At 49.6% G+C, this 16076-nt stretch overlaps 7 protein-coding genes and 1 non-coding gene across 10 annotated transcripts; 1 reads left to right on the top strand and 7 right to left on the bottom strand.

Annotated features, from left to right (window-relative positions):
* Positions 1–328: 328 nt before the first annotated feature.
* Positions 329–1989, bottom strand: FVEG_08750 (hypothetical protein). The gene is made up of 3 exons (XM_018897633.1): positions 1389–1989; positions 1230–1307; positions 329–1111 (listed from the first exon to the last, which is right to left on the bottom strand). The coding sequence occupies exons 1-3, from the start codon at positions 1561–1563 to the stop codon at positions 603–605; spliced, it is 762 nt and encodes a 253-aa protein (XP_018755337.1). The 5' UTR covers positions 1564–1989; the 3' UTR covers positions 329–602.
* A 1511-nt stretch (positions 1990–3500) lies between these two features.
* FVEG_08751 (hypothetical protein) lies at positions 3501–5253 on the bottom strand. Of its 2 annotated transcripts, XM_018897635.1 has the most exons (3): positions 4672–5238; positions 4137–4594; positions 3502–4090 (listed from the first exon to the last, which is right to left on the bottom strand). In XM_018897635.1, the coding sequence occupies exons 2-3, from the start codon at positions 4429–4431 to the stop codon at positions 3618–3620; spliced, it is 768 nt and encodes a 255-aa protein (XP_018755339.1). In that variant the 5' UTR covers positions 4432–4594; positions 4672–5238; the 3' UTR covers positions 3502–3617. The 2 variants fall into 2 exon arrangements, with proteins under 2 accessions (XP_018755338.1, XP_018755339.1); XM_018897634.1 differs by having other exon boundaries at positions 3501–4090; positions 4137–5253.
* Positions 5254–5387: 134 nt separating this feature from the next.
* FVEG_16418 lies at positions 5388–5472 on the bottom strand. Its single transcript has one exon. It is a non-coding gene; the product is annotated as a tRNA-Tyr (tRNA).
* Positions 5473–5626: 154 nt separating this feature from the next.
* Positions 5627–7883, bottom strand: FVEG_08752 (trehalose-6-phosphate hydrolase). The gene is made up of 7 exons (XM_018897636.1): positions 7410–7883; positions 7231–7360; positions 7021–7174; positions 6709–6972; positions 6317–6658; positions 6168–6264; positions 5627–6116 (listed from the first exon to the last, which is right to left on the bottom strand). The coding sequence occupies exons 1-7, from the start codon at positions 7770–7772 to the stop codon at positions 5712–5714; spliced, it is 1755 nt and encodes a 584-aa protein (XP_018755340.1). The 5' UTR covers positions 7773–7883; the 3' UTR covers positions 5627–5711.
* Positions 7884–8494: 611 nt separating this feature from the next.
* On the top strand, positions 8495–10266 carry FVEG_08753 (hypothetical protein; the record flags this gene model as incomplete). The annotated part of the gene is made up of 5 exons (XM_018897637.1): positions 8495–8646; positions 8701–8744; positions 8790–9503; positions 9553–9960; positions 10019–10266. 5 exons carry the CDS (start codon positions 8495–8497, stop codon positions 10264–10266), a joined length of 1566 nt encoding a protein of 521 aa, XP_018755341.1.
* FVEG_08754 (hypothetical protein) lies at positions 9862–12180 on the bottom strand. Of its 2 annotated transcripts, XM_018897638.1 has the most exons (3): positions 11350–12180; positions 10847–11282; positions 9862–10797 (listed from the first exon to the last, which is right to left on the bottom strand). In XM_018897638.1, exons 1-3 carry the CDS (start codon positions 12156–12158, stop codon positions 10513–10515), a joined length of 1530 nt encoding a protein of 509 aa, XP_018755342.1. In that variant the 5' UTR covers positions 12159–12180; the 3' UTR covers positions 9862–10512. The 2 variants fall into 2 exon arrangements, with proteins under 2 accessions (XP_018755342.1, XP_018755343.1); XM_018897639.1 differs by having other exon boundaries at positions 9862–11282.
* A 459-nt stretch (positions 12181–12639) lies between these two features.
* On the bottom strand, positions 12640–13753 carry FVEG_08755 (hypothetical protein; the record flags this gene model as incomplete). The annotated part of the gene is made up of 2 exons (XM_018897640.1): positions 12640–13586; positions 13642–13753. 2 exons carry the CDS (start codon positions 13751–13753, stop codon positions 12640–12642), a joined length of 1059 nt encoding a protein of 352 aa, XP_018755344.1.
* Positions 13754–14609: 856 nt separating this feature from the next.
* On the bottom strand, positions 14610–15944 carry FVEG_16419 (hypothetical protein; the record flags this gene model as incomplete). Its single annotated transcript, XM_018905653.1, has 1 exon — positions 14610–15944. The coding sequence occupies one exon, from the start codon at positions 15942–15944 to the stop codon at positions 14610–14612; it is 1335 nt and encodes a 444-aa protein (XP_018755345.1).
* Positions 15945–16076: the final 132 nt, after the last annotated feature.

The following is a 16076-nucleotide window of genomic DNA, read 5'->3' as shown; positions in this document are numbered from 1 at the left end:
CCCGTCACGCACGCGGCAGCCACATGAACATGTTTGATTTGATGCAAGATAACAAAAGCAACGCGTAACTCGTGGTAAAGATGGAGTGAAGCAGAAGCCAAGTCTTGGGAGCATCGCGCCAAGTGGTGAAGCGGTCGATAAGCATAATGTTCGACCGTTGGGCGCTGACAAGTCATCACGCTGAGCATCAGGGCATTCGTCAGGGGACTTGACTTATTTTGAACCATTTACAGGGGACTTAGCGGGCGGTAGTTGTCGATCAGTCGGAAATTGCAACATCCGCCCTAGCAATGGACATCAGATCCATCAAGATACGGGGTTTTACAATGGAGAGACCAATGACTTGCCGATTGATTGTTCGCTTGCGACTATTTTTGTAATTTTCGCAAACAGGTAAGAAAGTGTAATAAGTGGTGCGGCCGAGGAAGCGATACGCCTTGAAGCATCCCCTATGACATTAAGTAACAGCTCCACCGTTCAACCGTCTCAAACCGACAACGCATCAAATAACCAACAGCCCAAATGAGATGCGAACCAAAGAGAGATCGAGAAGCCTATCGACGAGTAGACAATATGTACATGTTTCTGCAGTCTTCAGCATCTCAGCCGAAGATATAATCCACCCCCGTTTTAAACTCCAGCCATTGACCCAAGGCCCTATCCTGGACCTCTTCCTCAGACATCCAAGTGGTGTATCGGTCACTTGCTGGGAGCCCAATCCATTGACAGAGCAGTAACTCACTGCCCTTGTCTTTCCTGGACTCCCTGCTTTTGAGAACCCTTAATATGCGATTTTCTCGTAGGCCAGTTGCCGGACCGCGACCACCCTGCCGTCTCCAGAAGTTCAATAGTGCCTCGGCACAGTCGATGTGAATGATCTCTTCCGGCTCCTCAGTATCAGGGCTGCCATCTGCCCATCTCACACTGATCACCACACTATCCTCGTCGTATATTCTCCACCCCAGGAATTCCTCAATTGGAAACCGCTCTTCCGTTGTGTATGTGGGATTCGGCTGCGACTCGCGTCGACGGTCCATCTCCCTGTGCGCAACACAGATGAGGAAATCACCAGTCGCCTCCCGACCGCCAGGGTATTTCCAACTTAGATATTCTATTGCGAGCCGTTAGCATATTGTATTTCGGTGAGCGACGAGCGTATTTTGAGAAATGGACACAGATGCAGATGCAGATGCAGTGGTAGTGGCAGTGGGTGTGCTTGCAGTACTTACTGGCAGACTGTGCTGGTGGTGTTGGTGTCGCGCCTCTCCGCGCACAGGGCGTAAGGGAATTCTCCCGAGAGCGTTGTCCTGGTGTCAAAAGTGAGTAATTCTTGAACATGGTCCCAATCATTATCCACGGTCGATGGGGGACGCCCAGGCTCGACATACCATCACCGTTGCGATATTCAACATCCTTTGCGAGGCTGTCAAGCAACCTGTTCAATTCGCTATGTCTGGAGATGCTACCAGCTGCACTATTCGACGGTCGATTTCTGGGTTGCGACGATGTAGGTGTGTTCTCCGGTCGTGACGAATTCTCGGGGGCATTGGAAGCGCGTTCCATGGTGACTGACTAGTGGCTTGACCTTGGTGATGGAATTTCGAAGGGCATAAGACAGAAAGCGAGATCGCGAGCGTGTATTGACGATGATGCTAGGGAGAGGCTGTTGACCATGAACAACAAATGCCATGCTGGCTCCTGTCACTCTCATTTCACCAGTCTCCCCGCCCTGTATGCATCATCGCGTCCAGATTAATCGTAGCATGTTTTCGGTCCGGAAGCTGCTCTTGTCTGCGTAGGGAAAAGTGCGTTGTTGGCTCCGGTCGGCATCCGTTTGACGGCTGGTTGCTGCGACGCGGCAGTAAATTGGTAAGGCTCTGTGTGCGCACATCGGGACTGAGACGGAGCAAGGATTTCGATGCCGTAAAACGAAGGAGAAAACGCAATAAGGAATAGATTTCAAGAAAAGTGATTGCTTCTCGATCCGTCGGAATTGGTGAAGCGCATACTCCGTAGAGTCTTAAGTGATCTCAAGATCTCCAGGTCGCGACAGGGACTCCCCGCGCTATGGCCAGCGTGGCTTGGGGGTCGCAGAGCAATCGTGAATCAAGCAAGGCTTGTGTACCCGTCTTGGCTGGCAAAGTGTAACCCTCTATTGCTTATCCATGTCTCATTGACTGTAACGCTGGGTACTGGAACCTCAGCGTCATGTTGTAGTGGCCATCACACAAGGACCTCAACCAGCCTCTCGGCCACGATGCTGATGGCCAACGTCAACACCAGTCATGCATTGTTGGTGTCCTCGTTACATACTCCGTATAAGATCATGCATGGAGCGGGCCTGTGATACAGTTTACACACGCGGGTTGGGCCAAGGCCCGGTCTGAGTGTTGGTGTAACGAAGATAGAGCTGCCGGATATCGTGTGGTGCCCCGTGAGAACAAGGCAAGGTCCTGAATTTGGAACGTGAAAGCAGTCGCCTGTTTTCTTGCGCACCTCAAGACGTAAACTTCCCTTCCCGCATTCACAAAAACGTCGCGACAGCTAGAAGACATTGCTTGTGTACATCGATTTGTTGGACGATCGACTACGATATTGATTGGGCATGCGCGCTGCCCGTTTGCTCGCTGCAGGTGGTTGGAAAATGGAGTGGAGGCTGCATATCGCACAACCGAGATATCGCGACAAATAAGATGTCAATGCGTCACATCAGGCCGCGCAAAGACATTTCTGGATAGAAGCGAATGCGGGCGAATTGCATATCTATCGTGTATGCCCATCCGACACTCTTGTCTGCTGTGTAGAGCATCGCGTTCTGTAAAAGGTATGATGTCCGAATGCCACCTCTTGATCAATCCGGGTACCTCAGCCGGCATTGCGGGGCAGACATCACATGAAGACGATCTTGGTATCACCAATTTGCAGATGCGCATCTTGCATTTCGTATCTGCCGTCTGATTTTTGTCGGTCGCACGGAGACTGTTCCGCCGGTCGTTCGCTGTGTGGTTATGTTGGTGTCAATGCGGGAAAAATCGAGGACTGAAGAGGCGCGATAGGCTACAGCACCAATGGTGCCCATCAACGCGCAAACATGAGCCAAGAACGAGGCAAAAGCTGCTATGTACTCTGTAGTTGAATGAAATTAATGTAACGCGTGATGCACAGTCAAAAGACAATTGCAAACTTGTGTGAGAGTTCATTGCCGAGGTGTTGTGTTCAAAGCGTTGAGAGCTGTACCCTACCCTATAGCAACCTCGAAAGTCGATATCATGACGCTCCAGCAGCGCGACCTAGCTGTGAATCATATCGAGTTGAGTTCAATCTAAATTGATATGAAGCTGAGTCACAATGTCAAGGGCCTCACGAATGGTGTTCAAATTGTGTAGGTTTGTTGTCAGCTTTCAGCTTTTCTTTGTTGGAATCATTGTACACCTAAGGAATTTCGTCACAAAGCGCCTTGTTCAGTCTTGCAGTCCAAGGAAAAATCACACAGTGGAAGTCCAGTGGCACGGGGAATAAATTACGATTAATCGTGATTATACTGATCTACTTATGTAGCAAAGCCTGCCATGACTCTGGGCCAAACCCTCATTGCCATGATCCATCTTTCAGCGAATTCACTTCGTTAAAGATAGAGGCAAGATAGTGTACCCGTTCTCCTCATGGTCTTGAGCATCCTCTTGCTCAGCCAGAACCTCATCCATGTAGCTCCTAAGTTCACACATTGTCTTCTCGACTCGATTCGCAGCACGTTGCGCTCTGAAGGACCAGTAGGCCATTCGCCCCATCGCATCGAGGGTTTCTTTGTGCAAGCGACGTTGTTCATTTCGCATCTCCAGTAGAACTTGAAGTTCTTCTTCCGCCCAGGGGTAGGCGGGGTCTTCGATCGGAGGGGGCGCTTGACGGAGGGTTTCGTTCAGCTCTTCAGGAGGAGATACGCGGACTTCTGGGAGTGGAGGTTTTGTAGAGGTCGTCGAGCTTTCGCCGGGCGACGAGGAGCATGAATCGCTGGTTGATTCATCGAGCGAAAGGGTTTCGGGAGTTTTCGACGCTGGTTCGTGGGCAGGTAACGTGGGCGGATGAGAAGGCACTGGAGGTGTCAACGATTGTTGCGAAGAGTTCCAGAGAGGTCTTACCTGATGACCGCAAAGCCTTGTGGCGCGCGATCAAGAATTCATGCTGTGAAAGCTGCCAGTGCATGGGGTGGTTCAATTCACGAGGGCATTGTCTGGGCGACTTGAGCTGTGGTTGCAATGAAGGCGCATCGGAGTGCTCCAGCGATTCCTGAACTTGCGCAAGGTCGAACGAGCTGATGTTGATCGTGTCACGCCCGCTGAACTCGTACGGAGCTGGTGTTCCTGCCTTTGCGTTTGACTTCGAGGCATCAAGGCCATTCGCAGGAGACTTCTTCTTCGCTTGAGATTTAGGCATCGCTGAAGGGCCGACGTCGAGTTTTCGCCGTAATCTTTCGTCGCTTCGAAGGGCTGAGCACGAGGTAACGTCGGTTAGAAGCGCGGAGATCTATCAGCGGATGCTCTATGCTTCACACGCGGCGAGACAAGAGCGAAGGTTTTGAAGGCTCATGGAACAAACACTATTGCCAAAGTAAGTGTGCGAGTGCAAACGCAGAAGCAATGCGGGCGGACCAAAGCAAACGGCAGTCACCCGTACCTCTTGTGTTTGCTCGTTTGAAGATTGCACATTCTTGAGGCGCCGAACACTTGCTCAGGCGATCAACTGCTCAAGCTGTTGTGAAGTATTCGGTAGAGGCACGAGATGCTCTCTAGCGCTGAGGGCATCATGAGCATCTTCGCGGCAGTGCCAACAACCGGCAAGCAATAAGAGAGCCATCGTCGCGTAACCGAGTACGCGAAACAAATGGATGTCAGGAAGCGAACAGTCAATTGTAGCCTTTGCGAAGGCCACTCCGATAAACAGGAAGAGCGCCTCTGGTTTGGAGTTTGAGGTTTAGCAAACTGAACTGGCGCAGCGCGGAGACGATGACGTCAGTAGCACAGCTTCACACGCACATGGCGAGAGTTTCGTGAAATCAAAAGGGCGCGATAGCGGTCCAATTGCCGCAGTAGCGCATTGGATCTTTGCTGTGTTTATTGAGATGTTCACACAGGCACCATGTGTGCCATCGTGAGAAGCATAACACGTTACGCGAGGAGGGGACTCGCGAACTTGCGGGGAAACATCGGTCCAGCTCTGAGGTACTGTCGCGGATACCAAACTCTCCCACTCAATCAGGTAATATAAATAAAATAAAATAAAATAAAAACACACAATTAGTGACAGTTATTAATGGCTTTAACAATTGATCAACGATACAGATAAACGATTCTTAAAGTTATTACTGTTGTCAAAAATGTCAAAAAGTTGTTTCCCCGAAACCTGGATCGAACAAGTGACCTTTCGGTGTCAGTTAACAGTTACAGCCGAACGCTCTTCCAGCTGAGCTATTCGGGGAGGATCTCCGAAGCGGAGGAATAGCTATTGGTGTCAGCTGAGTCGCAAATAGTCGCCTATATAGCAATTACCTCAGATGCAGACATTCACTCAATGTAACTGATCTGTTGTACACGACTCCCAAATCGCCCAAGCCAGATTGTAAGCTTCATTTTCTGCGGCTTCATTGACTGTAGTCTTGTATTTCTGAGGCACCAATTCTCTGAAGCATTGATTGAGTCTAGGTCTAGATATCTATTCTAATGCAATTGACAAACAAACGCCTCAAAGGGACGGAGATTAAGCGTCTTCTGTGACAGATCAACTTCCGGCCTGTTTGCCAGCAAAACCTCGCCCGACTGCAAATCGACCGGTGGAGACCAAGAAATCTCTTTCTCTCGGAAGTTACAGACAACGACAACCTTCTGTACTCCATTCGACCGCTCATACGCAAAAACATCTTCGTTCTCTCCGTCAAGAAGCTCAAAGTCTCCGTAGACGATGATGTCCTTTAGTTCTTTTCGAAGCGCGAGTACAGACTTCCAATGCTCAAACACACTGTCTGGTTTTGAGACCTGAGATGCGGCATTCCACTCCTTATAGTCGTCGTTCACTCGGATCCATGGAGTTGCTGTCGAGAAGCCCGCATTCGTGGAGGTGTCCCACTGGCATCATGTCAGACGATCTCATTGTTCTGCAAAGCGTACTGTGCTTACCTGTACTGGGGTTCGCGCATGATCACGAGATTTGAGTTGGTATTCCTTGCGCGCAATCTGAAGGACTGCCGCGTCAGGGCCCGCCGTCTGCTTCAACCTGAACACAAGTTAGCCGCTTGTCGACCATCACGGGAAAAGACAGCCCTTACTCCTCCCAGTGATTCAACGTTTCCAGGTCTCGATGCTCAGTCATCTCCCAGTCCGCCGGCATGTTGGCCATGCCCAGTTCCTGTCCCTGGTATACAAAGACTGTACCGCTCTGAAAGCAGAGGAACGTTGACAACATCTTGGCTGACAGCGCTCGGTAGGCGGGCTTATCGGAGGCCCACCTCGACACTGTCCTTGCCTGATCGTGGTTCTCGAGGTACAAGGCGTTCCAGCCCTTGTTCTTGTACATGAAAGTCTGCCACTTGTTGACAATCCTCTTCAGGTCTTGCATTTCCCATTTGTGTGGTGTGAACTTTCCTCCCTCGCCATGATCCATATCCACGCTGGGTAAAGTCAGAATGGAAGCAGTTCGTCTGCGATGAATTCGACTTACATCTCAAAGTTGAAGATCATGTTTAGCTCCCCACGACTTTCGCCAACACTCTTGATGACTTCCTTGGGGTCTTGAACTGCTGGCATCTCGCCGACAGAGAAGGCATTGTACTCTTTGAGGATCTTGCCAATATCCTGAAGATACTCGTGTAGTCGAGGGCCGCACGCGTAATGCTCCTCACCCCACTGGTACTTGGCTCCAGGAATCTTGACGGTGGCGTCGGGGAGGCCGTCTTGCTTGCTGATGAAGTTGATCACGTCCATTCTGCCGGGTCAGTTGTGTGCCTTAAAGCTTTGAGAAGAAGGGACCTACCGAAATCCATCGACGCCTTTGTCCAGCCAGAAACGGATGATATCATGCACGGCCTCGCGTACGGGAACATGCTCCCAGTTGAGGTCGGGTTGTTCTTTGGCGAAAAGATGGAGATAGTACTCATCAGAGGCAGAGTCATACTCCCATGCACTTCCTGTGTAGAATCTCATGTCAGCGCGAGAGAGCCCAAGACCGTTCAAGAACACGCACCTCCGAAATAGGAGAGCCAGTTGTTGGGTGGTTGTCGTTCCCCATTCTCATCGTATCTAGGCTTTCGCCAGATATACCAGTCTCGGTAAGGACTGTCTTTAGATGACTTGGATTCTTGAAACCATTTGTGCTGTGAAAGATGTTAGCAAGTGCATAATTCCCCTGTGAGTGTTTTTTACTTTGTCTGAAGTGTGATTGACCACAAGATCCATCAGTAGCTTCAAACCTCTTGAATGCAGACCATCTATGAGTCGCTCGACATCGGCTATGGTCCCATACTGCGGGTCAATATCGCAGTAGTCGGCTACATCGTAACCCATGTCAACCTGAGGCGAGGGGTAAACGGGGCAAAGCCAAACGATGTCAACACCAAGGTTCTTGAAGTAGTCTAGCTTCTCAATCACACCAGGAATGTCACCGATGCCATCTCCATTTGTGTCCTTGAAGGATGAAGGGTAGATCTGGTAGACAGAAGCCTCCTTCCACCAGGCCTCGCTGACCGGGCCAACCGGGCCAGAGATGTCTTGTGTTGCAGAGGGCATGACTGATGATTGTGCTTGAGTGAATGAAGATGATTGAGAGCCTATGGTGGAATGACAGAGGCTATTTGAACATGGGCGAAGAAAGCCACGACGGGGGTTCCGCTGCCATCACCGAGAATCTGCCCGCAGAGGAACACATGATGTGCCCAACATGTGCTTTCCCATGTTATTTCCCCCGATAATCCTCCCTGAAAACCTCCCGAGAATCTTTCCGATACCGCAGACCCACATAACGAGGGCAACAAATCGAGTCAGTAATCTTGCCGAAATTCTTCCCGCCAATCAGTTTAGCTGTTGTTCAACCCCAGGTTGAGAACCAGAGAATTCATCGGGTTTTGTGGAGGAAAGCTGGGGAACAGCATCTGACCTCCATGGGGTGATTTTCCCTGTTAGCTTATTCCAGACGTTAAAGATTTTCTCATGATCCGAATGCCGAGGGTCATCAGTCACGTATGGGCTGACGGTTAAGTGACTTAGTCTATGGTGATGCTTCAACTCGGAAAACACATATATAAGACCAGCACTGCTCCCGGTAAGTATCCCGTATCACCATCTAAGCCAGCTTCACTCACAGAGAAGAGTAAAGCAGTCAGATCAGAAATACCTTCCTTTATACTCTAGGCACCAAGACAATCAGTAACCTTGATCTCAATCACCCCAAATCTTTTCATCCCTTCACGTATTCGTCAAGAACACCGAATCGACCACTACCGGGCGCCATCATGGCTGTCATATCCTCCAAAGATACCAATCCAGGCAATGCTGTCTACAAGCGATACAAGAACAACACGAACGATAACTGGATGCACGATGCTGGCTTGAGAAAGCTCAACATTGGCATTGGGTTCATGTTCGCATCGGCTGCTGCCAACGGGTGTGTTCTTCCTTGCCGCAGTAATGTTAAGAAAGTTTACTGAGCTATTTTCAGATTCGACGGAAGCCTTATGAATGGACTCTTGACCATCAAACAATGTAAGTTATTATGCTTCTCTCCAAACACCCGCTGACATTCTTCAGGGCATGACAACATCGGAGACGTCAGCACAAGTATCCTTGGCCTGATCATCGCTGGTATCAGCTTGGGTGGCTTGCCAGCCTTCATCCCAGCTGCATACGTCAGTGATTGGATGGGCCGCCGCTTCACCATCGCCTTGGGCTCTTCCATCATGATCGCAGCAGCCATCATCCAAGCTTCTACGAATGGTCCATGGGCCTTCCTGGGCACTAAGATCATGTTAGGTATCGGCCTAGGCTTTGCGCAAACGTCGGCACCACCTTTGACCACCGAGATTGCCCACCCGAGACACCGCGCCAATGTCACCAACATGTTCCAAGCCATCTGGTTCTGGGGCGCCATTCTCTCAGCCGTCGTTACTATTGGAACACTACATATGAGTGGAAGCTGGAGCTGGAGACTTCCCGTCTTGTTCCAGGCTTTCTTTCCGGGTCTTCAACTCATAGGTCTCACCTTCATCCCCGAATCCCCTCGATGGTTGATCTCCAAGAATAGACGTGATGAAGCTCTCGCTATGCTCGTGAAGTATCATGCCAATGGTGATACCGAGGATGAGCTTGTTCACTTTGAGTTCAAGGAGATCTGTACAGTGATCGATCAAGAGCGCGAAGCGGAGAAGAATATCGGATTCATGTCATTCTTTAAGACTAAGGGAAACCGTCATAGACTCTTGATCTGTGTGTTGGTCGGCTTTATGATTCAGTGGGCTGGAAACGGTAAGTGATCCAAAGGAACAACTGAAGTCTGTTTACTGATTCGAGCTAGGCATTGTCTCCTACTATCTTGCACCGATCCTGACGAGCGTCGGAGTTACAGACGCAGTCTCACAAGCTGGTATCAACCTTGGCCTCCAAGTTTGGAACGCCATTCTAGCTGCCCTAGGCGCTATGGCTGCCGAACGATATGGTCGTCGACCACTATGGCTTCTGTCAACCAGTGGCATGCTGGCCAGCTTCATCATAGTCACAGCTCTCTCGGCAGTTTTCGCCGAGCATGGAACCAAAGCCGCAGGATATTGCGTGGTTGCGTTCCTTTTCATATTCTTTGGCTTCTACGATATTGCCTTCACGCCTTTGTCCATCGCGTACCCTGTTGAGATCCTGCCGTTTGACTTGAGGTCCAAGGGACTCAGCATCAACTTGACTGTTGTGTTCGCCGCTGGCTTCTTCAATCGTATGTTATCTCCACCAAAGCTGACATTAGGAAATTGCTGCTAACATCTTACTGCCAGAATATGTCAACCCCATCGCCCTTGAAGCTATCCAGTGGAAGTTCTATTTCGTCTACATCGCAACGCTGACGGCTATGCTGCCAACTATATGGTTCCTGTTCCCTGAAACAAAGGGCAGAACTTTGGAGGAAATCGCGGTTGTCTTTGATGGCATCGCTGCGGACCCTGTTCACTCCGAAGTGTCCAGGGAAGTTCTGCGCAAATCAGTTGAGGCCGAAAGCATGACGGGGGGAGTGGAGCATATCTGAGGGCGTCTAATTAGGACGTAACACGAAAATTAACTTGGAAAGGGACTTGGCCAAAACTTTGAAGCTTTGTATGAGAAGTATCGTGGATTGTTATGCGCTTGGATTTGTTCATCACTCGGAAATTGAGATATAGGCCGTACCGGATTGAAAGGAGTCCTTATGCTTTACGCTTAAAACCTCATTGGCGACTCACCACACTTTAATAACTATTAGCTGTGAACTATGGCCGTCAATGTAGCATTCTAGTTAGTCTACTAGATTCATCTCTTCAGCTTGTAGATCTTCATCCGGGACATCCGTGATCTGCAACAGGCTTCCTGGCCCTGCTTGGCCTAATGCACAGGCCATCATCTTTTCTCGTAACAGGGTAAGAAGCGCAGGGTTGGCTGTCGTCCGCAGCGAGGCGATCAAGCTGCTCAGGGCGCAAAGAATATCTCGAGGCCCAACATGAGCCGAATCTACATCTGCCAGATCAGGGGCGCAGATGATGACGTCTGCCACTGAGTTTGCGACTTCAAACAATTTCGACATCTGTTCGGGATCAGCATTTTGGCGAGAGTAAGATGCGGTGAATTGCTACCATTCCAGGACCATGGGTCTCGAGAGCGCAAGAGGACAGAGTAGTCAGTTTCGCCAGTAAGTCTCTCGCCACAGACGTGGGAAACGAGACACTTAGACCTTGGTCGTTTGGGTCAGTATTTGCATCAACATATGGAATGGCCGCTTTCCATAGCACGACGCGCAGCCAAGAGTCAGTTACAACGATGTCGGCTCGCTGGATCTCATTGTCGCAAAGAGGAAGGGGATGTCGTGCCCTCAATTGTGAGCTAATGGCGCCCAAGAAGCCAACCTGGTTGTATCTGACATCTGGAGGGCAGGCGTCGTCAAAAGCTTGAAACAGTCTGCACAAACTGCAGAATGCTGAGCCAAGCCCCGCGTCTTGCTGTGGGTGGAGTTCCGGCAGTGTTGAACTGAGCTTAAACGTAGGAGGTAGATCGTGTTGAAGGGAGTGAGCCCTGGGGAGATGTCAGCGGGTTTCGAGAGACCGAAAGCGAGAGCGAGAGTGGGAAACTCAGGACTCACCTGTCCGTAATGAACAAAATCCACGCAATGCGAAGATGATACTGGACCGCATCATGGTTCAAATCAGCATAGAACAGGTCTTGATGAAGTCCAAGAATATGTGCATATGCAATGGCTTCTCGAAGAAGCAGTGTAGACTTTGTAATTCGTCCCGTGTTGGAGTAGAAGACATGGAGGAAGAAACATGTCAACAGCCCGTCGATGATTTGATGCTTTGAGTAATCGAGCATCAGACGAGATTGTTCCGCTTCGTATGCCATTTGATACGTCGAAGGGCCCGCATCATCATTGGAAAGGCGAAGCTGGGCTCGTGTTGCTGAGCATATTGATGCGGCAAGGGGATATGCAATCTTGTTATCGGGGTTGCCGAGACGGGTGAGAAGTACTTCGTGGTCTATGACAGGCCATACAACATATAAACAGTCGTGATATATATTTAAGTAGTAGCTGAAGGATGACATCGGTATCCGAGCATCATAGCTAAGGATTGTCATATCCTGCACGCCCTGGGGACTCTGGGAGCCGCCGCTTGGCGAACTACTCGACGATCCATTTTGTTGCGTAGATAAAGGAACTCCATCTGCGTCTTGAGACCGAATTTCACCATCAATGTCGGGTGTTGTATGCTTTGCTGACCTCTGAGCCTGCAGGATCGCCTCTTTGGTTCGCTTTCTGGGCCCTTTTGGCCCTGACTTCTTGCGCTTCCTATCGTATGAGCAGGATAGAGACGTGGCCTTGCATTGCTTGCACGGCGTTTCTCCACTACATTTTATCTTTCTGATGGAACAAGGGTCGCAGGCGAAGCCCATTTTGATGGATACGTTGTAAGAGATTGAGCGGGTTAAATAGAGTTTCTTGCTGTCGTGATCGGACTTAAGCCAAGAGTCGTGACAACCCCACTTTGAGTGACCAATGAGCCTAGACACTCACCTAACCAATCATTCTAACGATATCGATGGTTACTCAACCAAAGCTCACATCATCACTTTATCGCTACCCTGGACCGAAGAATAGCTGCTCACTGCTTGCTCAAGGACTAGATCCAGAACACTTGAAGATTTCATGAACTTTGTCAATACTCGTTTCAATTTCACTTCTAAAGTCTTTTTAATGTAAGCTCAATCTACATGTACCCGAACCATGACCCTCCCTTCACCAGCCCATCCTCGGATGCTTTTTTCCCAAGAGACCAAGTCTAACATCCAACACTAGTGTAACCGGCCATCACTGATCCTGGGAAATACCCAGTTTGTCCACATATCTTACTGCCAGTTGCATGAAATGCCAAGCCTATAGCCCACGCGCACTCATCATGGGGAGGAAGTACAATGATACCCACCAAGCTGCCACTAGGCGGAAGCTTGTTTGGTCCTGCTCACCAGAGCGGCAGATGAGCATATGAGCTGAGACTATAGTTCCAGTCAAGATGGGGACGACACAGCCGACAACTCCAAGTCCCCAGTAAAGTGGACAGACCAATGACCAGATCATAACAGCTACAGCTGTGATCCAGCGTGTTGGTGCATCGCCAAGAATAAGAGGAAAGGTCTGGCGGTCGATCAACTTGTCACCCTCTTGATCACGCAAATCTTGAACCTGGATGGTGGTGAAGACAAGGGATGCGCACATGAGGAACCAGCCCAAACCCTTGTTGGTGAACTCGAAGTTCTCATGAGAATTGGCTTGGATGGCGATGACTGCTACCCGAAGGGTTGCTACACGGTTGGTAGTGATACCACAGGCATTCATTAGCGCGCGCTGCCACCAGCTCTTGTCACCCCAAGCACGCTCATTGTACAGCCAGGTACAAAAGAGGTAAAAGGCAGTTTCCTGCCAAGCCCCCAGAATAGTATAGCATAGAGCAAGGAGAGTGACAATTGAGACTAGCTGCCATTTGTGTGCCAGCTCAGGGGAGACGCGGCCAGCTGGAATGGGCCGCCACGGCTTGTTGACGCCATCCTCAATGACGGACTGCGGCTGACGCTGATTCCCGAGATTGAAGCAGAGGGTCAAGTGCCAGGTGAAGTAGAGAGCAACGAGAATGCCCTTACCCATCTCTTTCCATTCAATGTCGGCATTACTGATGGTGCCAGGACCAGCCAGGATCCCTGCGATGGCGAACGTGGTATTGATGCCGGTGGAAGTGGGCAGGTCACTTTTGGTGAAGAGGCATAATGTGACAAAATGGTAAGCGAGCTTCTTCATGCGGTTCGACCTTTCTGTCTCTGCATTGTATGCTACCTCAAGTCAGTCACATGTTGTAGTGGGTGCTGTTGGTTCAGGGGTCGTTACCAGACTGATGGGTCGCTTGCTTCTCCTGAGGCTGCATGCATTGCAATGAACTCTGTCGCATTGAAATGGGCTGATTATAGCGCTTGGTAATGGTGACAGATCTGCTAGCCATTTTGAAGACGATAAGAGAAGATCGTTATAGAGAATAATAGTAGATTTGCTAAGAACTGGGATTGAGATGAAAGCAGTGAGATCTGAGGCAGTGACAGCTGAGTGAGAACCTTCGACTACTTATTCAAGGGCTTCCATCGTGTTTTCGTCATAGGTACGCCCGCCACCGCTCCAAGGTTTAGTCAAGAACACGTACAAGCCCTGAAAAATTCAAATTCACCGAGGCCACGAGTTTCAGGCAGAAAACTAATAATGATCGGCCAAGTAACCTTTGGTACGAGGACTGTGATGAAGTGCTGGGCTAGGCAAGGACGGAGGTGAGGGCCGCCCGGCAAAACTTACCCACCTTGTCGATGTAACATCTGCCGTATTAGCCTGACCCAAGCTTTTCTGAGGCTGTGGGTTCCGGGGTCCAGAACGTTGGAGCCAGGTAGTAGTAAGAAGGGGGGATCTGCATTATGGAATTGCATCACGAAGGATGAGATAAATCATACTGGCCTATGACACCAAAGGCGGTGAGAAGTAACGTCGTAATGGAAGGATGTAGAAACCTGAAGGAAGATGTTTAACCGCCTATTATCCTGGCTTTCACAAGGTTACCGTTGACGTACAAAGGATGGCCGTCGGAAAAGAGGCATTGCCCGCACGTAGTCTTCCCTTAACCAACGGTATCTCAGGGTTTGGGACTTGGCACTTGGCCGTTCGTAGGAAACTGAATTGAGATGAAAATATCAATGTTTTGATCTGCATTGCCGTTGTACAGGCCGTGAAGCAACAGATGGAATCAGCGGCGTATTATCTAGTATTCTACTTGATGATGTATCTATCCAATCCTAGTATACATGACCTCAGAACTTTTACGAATCCCAGATTGGACCAAAAGCTGGTACTCCCAAAGCCTGCAAGTCTAAGACTAAGTCAATCGTCAGTTTTGGATTAGAGATTACTACTACAGCCTCGCTTTCTGTCTTCTTGTAAAGGTCCAGGACTGTAGGAAGAGTATTGGGTCGACCCATAGTTGTAGTGTTATGAATATGCGCATTATCCCCCATTCCCAGGATGATAGAAGCAATATCTGGACCGTAGGTCTCCAGAGGGTCTCGAGTTGACCAGAATAGAGTTACACGTGTTTGCTGTGCAAGAATAACCGGGAGACATGGTGCAATTCCGGAACCAGTGGCCACCAGAACAATACTGTTGAACATCGGGGCGATACGCAAGACACCGCAGGTTGGTGTGCGGCGAATCCAAACCTCACGAGGCGGTTCGTTGACGACCTTCTTCGTCCAGTCTCCTGCATTTGAAATAACTACTGAGAAACCATTTTCCTTCGGGTTGTTGACTGTTGCAAAGGCGTGCCATTCTAGCAAAGGTCGAGATGATAGTCGGATGGTTGTTCCAGGCTGAGGATTGGTGTAGTCGAAGTACATCCGAAGAGCGTGTGAAGACAGTCGCTCAGAAACAACTTGAACTTTTCGACAGTTCAGCCAAGTTGATATGACACAACAGGTTGAGATAAAGACGAGCCAAACTGGTACACTTGAGAAAACAGCCACTGCGGGTGAATCTCCCGGCTTGGTATTGATTGTTGCATCGAGAACCGTAAGGCACCAGAGTAGAGCCAGAGACGACCAGCCAGCCAGTCGATGAACAACTTCAAAAGCATTGTGCATCTTCGCTCGTACCGAGGGGTAAGACATGACCAGCATTGCAATGAGAAGGCAGTCCAGCATGTAGATGATAACAATGTGAACCCACATGGAGGCATCTCGGTCCTTAGTATTATGGAAAAAGCTGGTTTTCTCAATGGACATCATGATGAACCAGAAGGTAGCTGCCACTCCACAGCCGCTATGTAGACCTCCGAGATGGTAGATCTTGCCCATCCGTGACCTTAGCCAGAGTGGTGACGTTTTCGGAAACGCTGTGAAGACATAGTATAGGCCGTTGACGACATGTTCCTCTCGTATAACAATACTGACGGCGAGATTTATTGCAGTTGCGAGGCCGCAGGTATTTGGGTCTGCATTACCATCAAGGAACCATAGCCATAGAAAGATAATAACGCCAATAAGGTTGAGGGTAAAAACGAACGTGAACAGTATACGGTATTCTGAGGAAATAAATCTCAAGAAGCGAGTGAGTGACAGGCCAGCAGACCTTTCAAAGGTCTTCTTCTCGGAAGCAACCATGGCAATAACTTGGGGTCGGAAATGAATGAAAGTTCAAGGGCATCTGGAAAGCAACATGCAAATGCAAGTAAGATGACACAGTAGTATACTGTCAAATGCAGCCTTATCACAGTCATATAACGGCTGTGAATG

The sequence above is a fragment of the Fusarium verticillioides genome, chromosome 10 (genome assembly GCF_000149555.1).
Source record: "Fusarium verticillioides 7600 chromosome 10, whole genome shotgun sequence".
Taxonomy (NCBI): Eukaryota; Fungi; Ascomycota; class Sordariomycetes; order Hypocreales; family Nectriaceae; genus Fusarium; species Fusarium verticillioides.
This window is presented reverse-complemented; position numbering and strand designations above follow the sequence as displayed.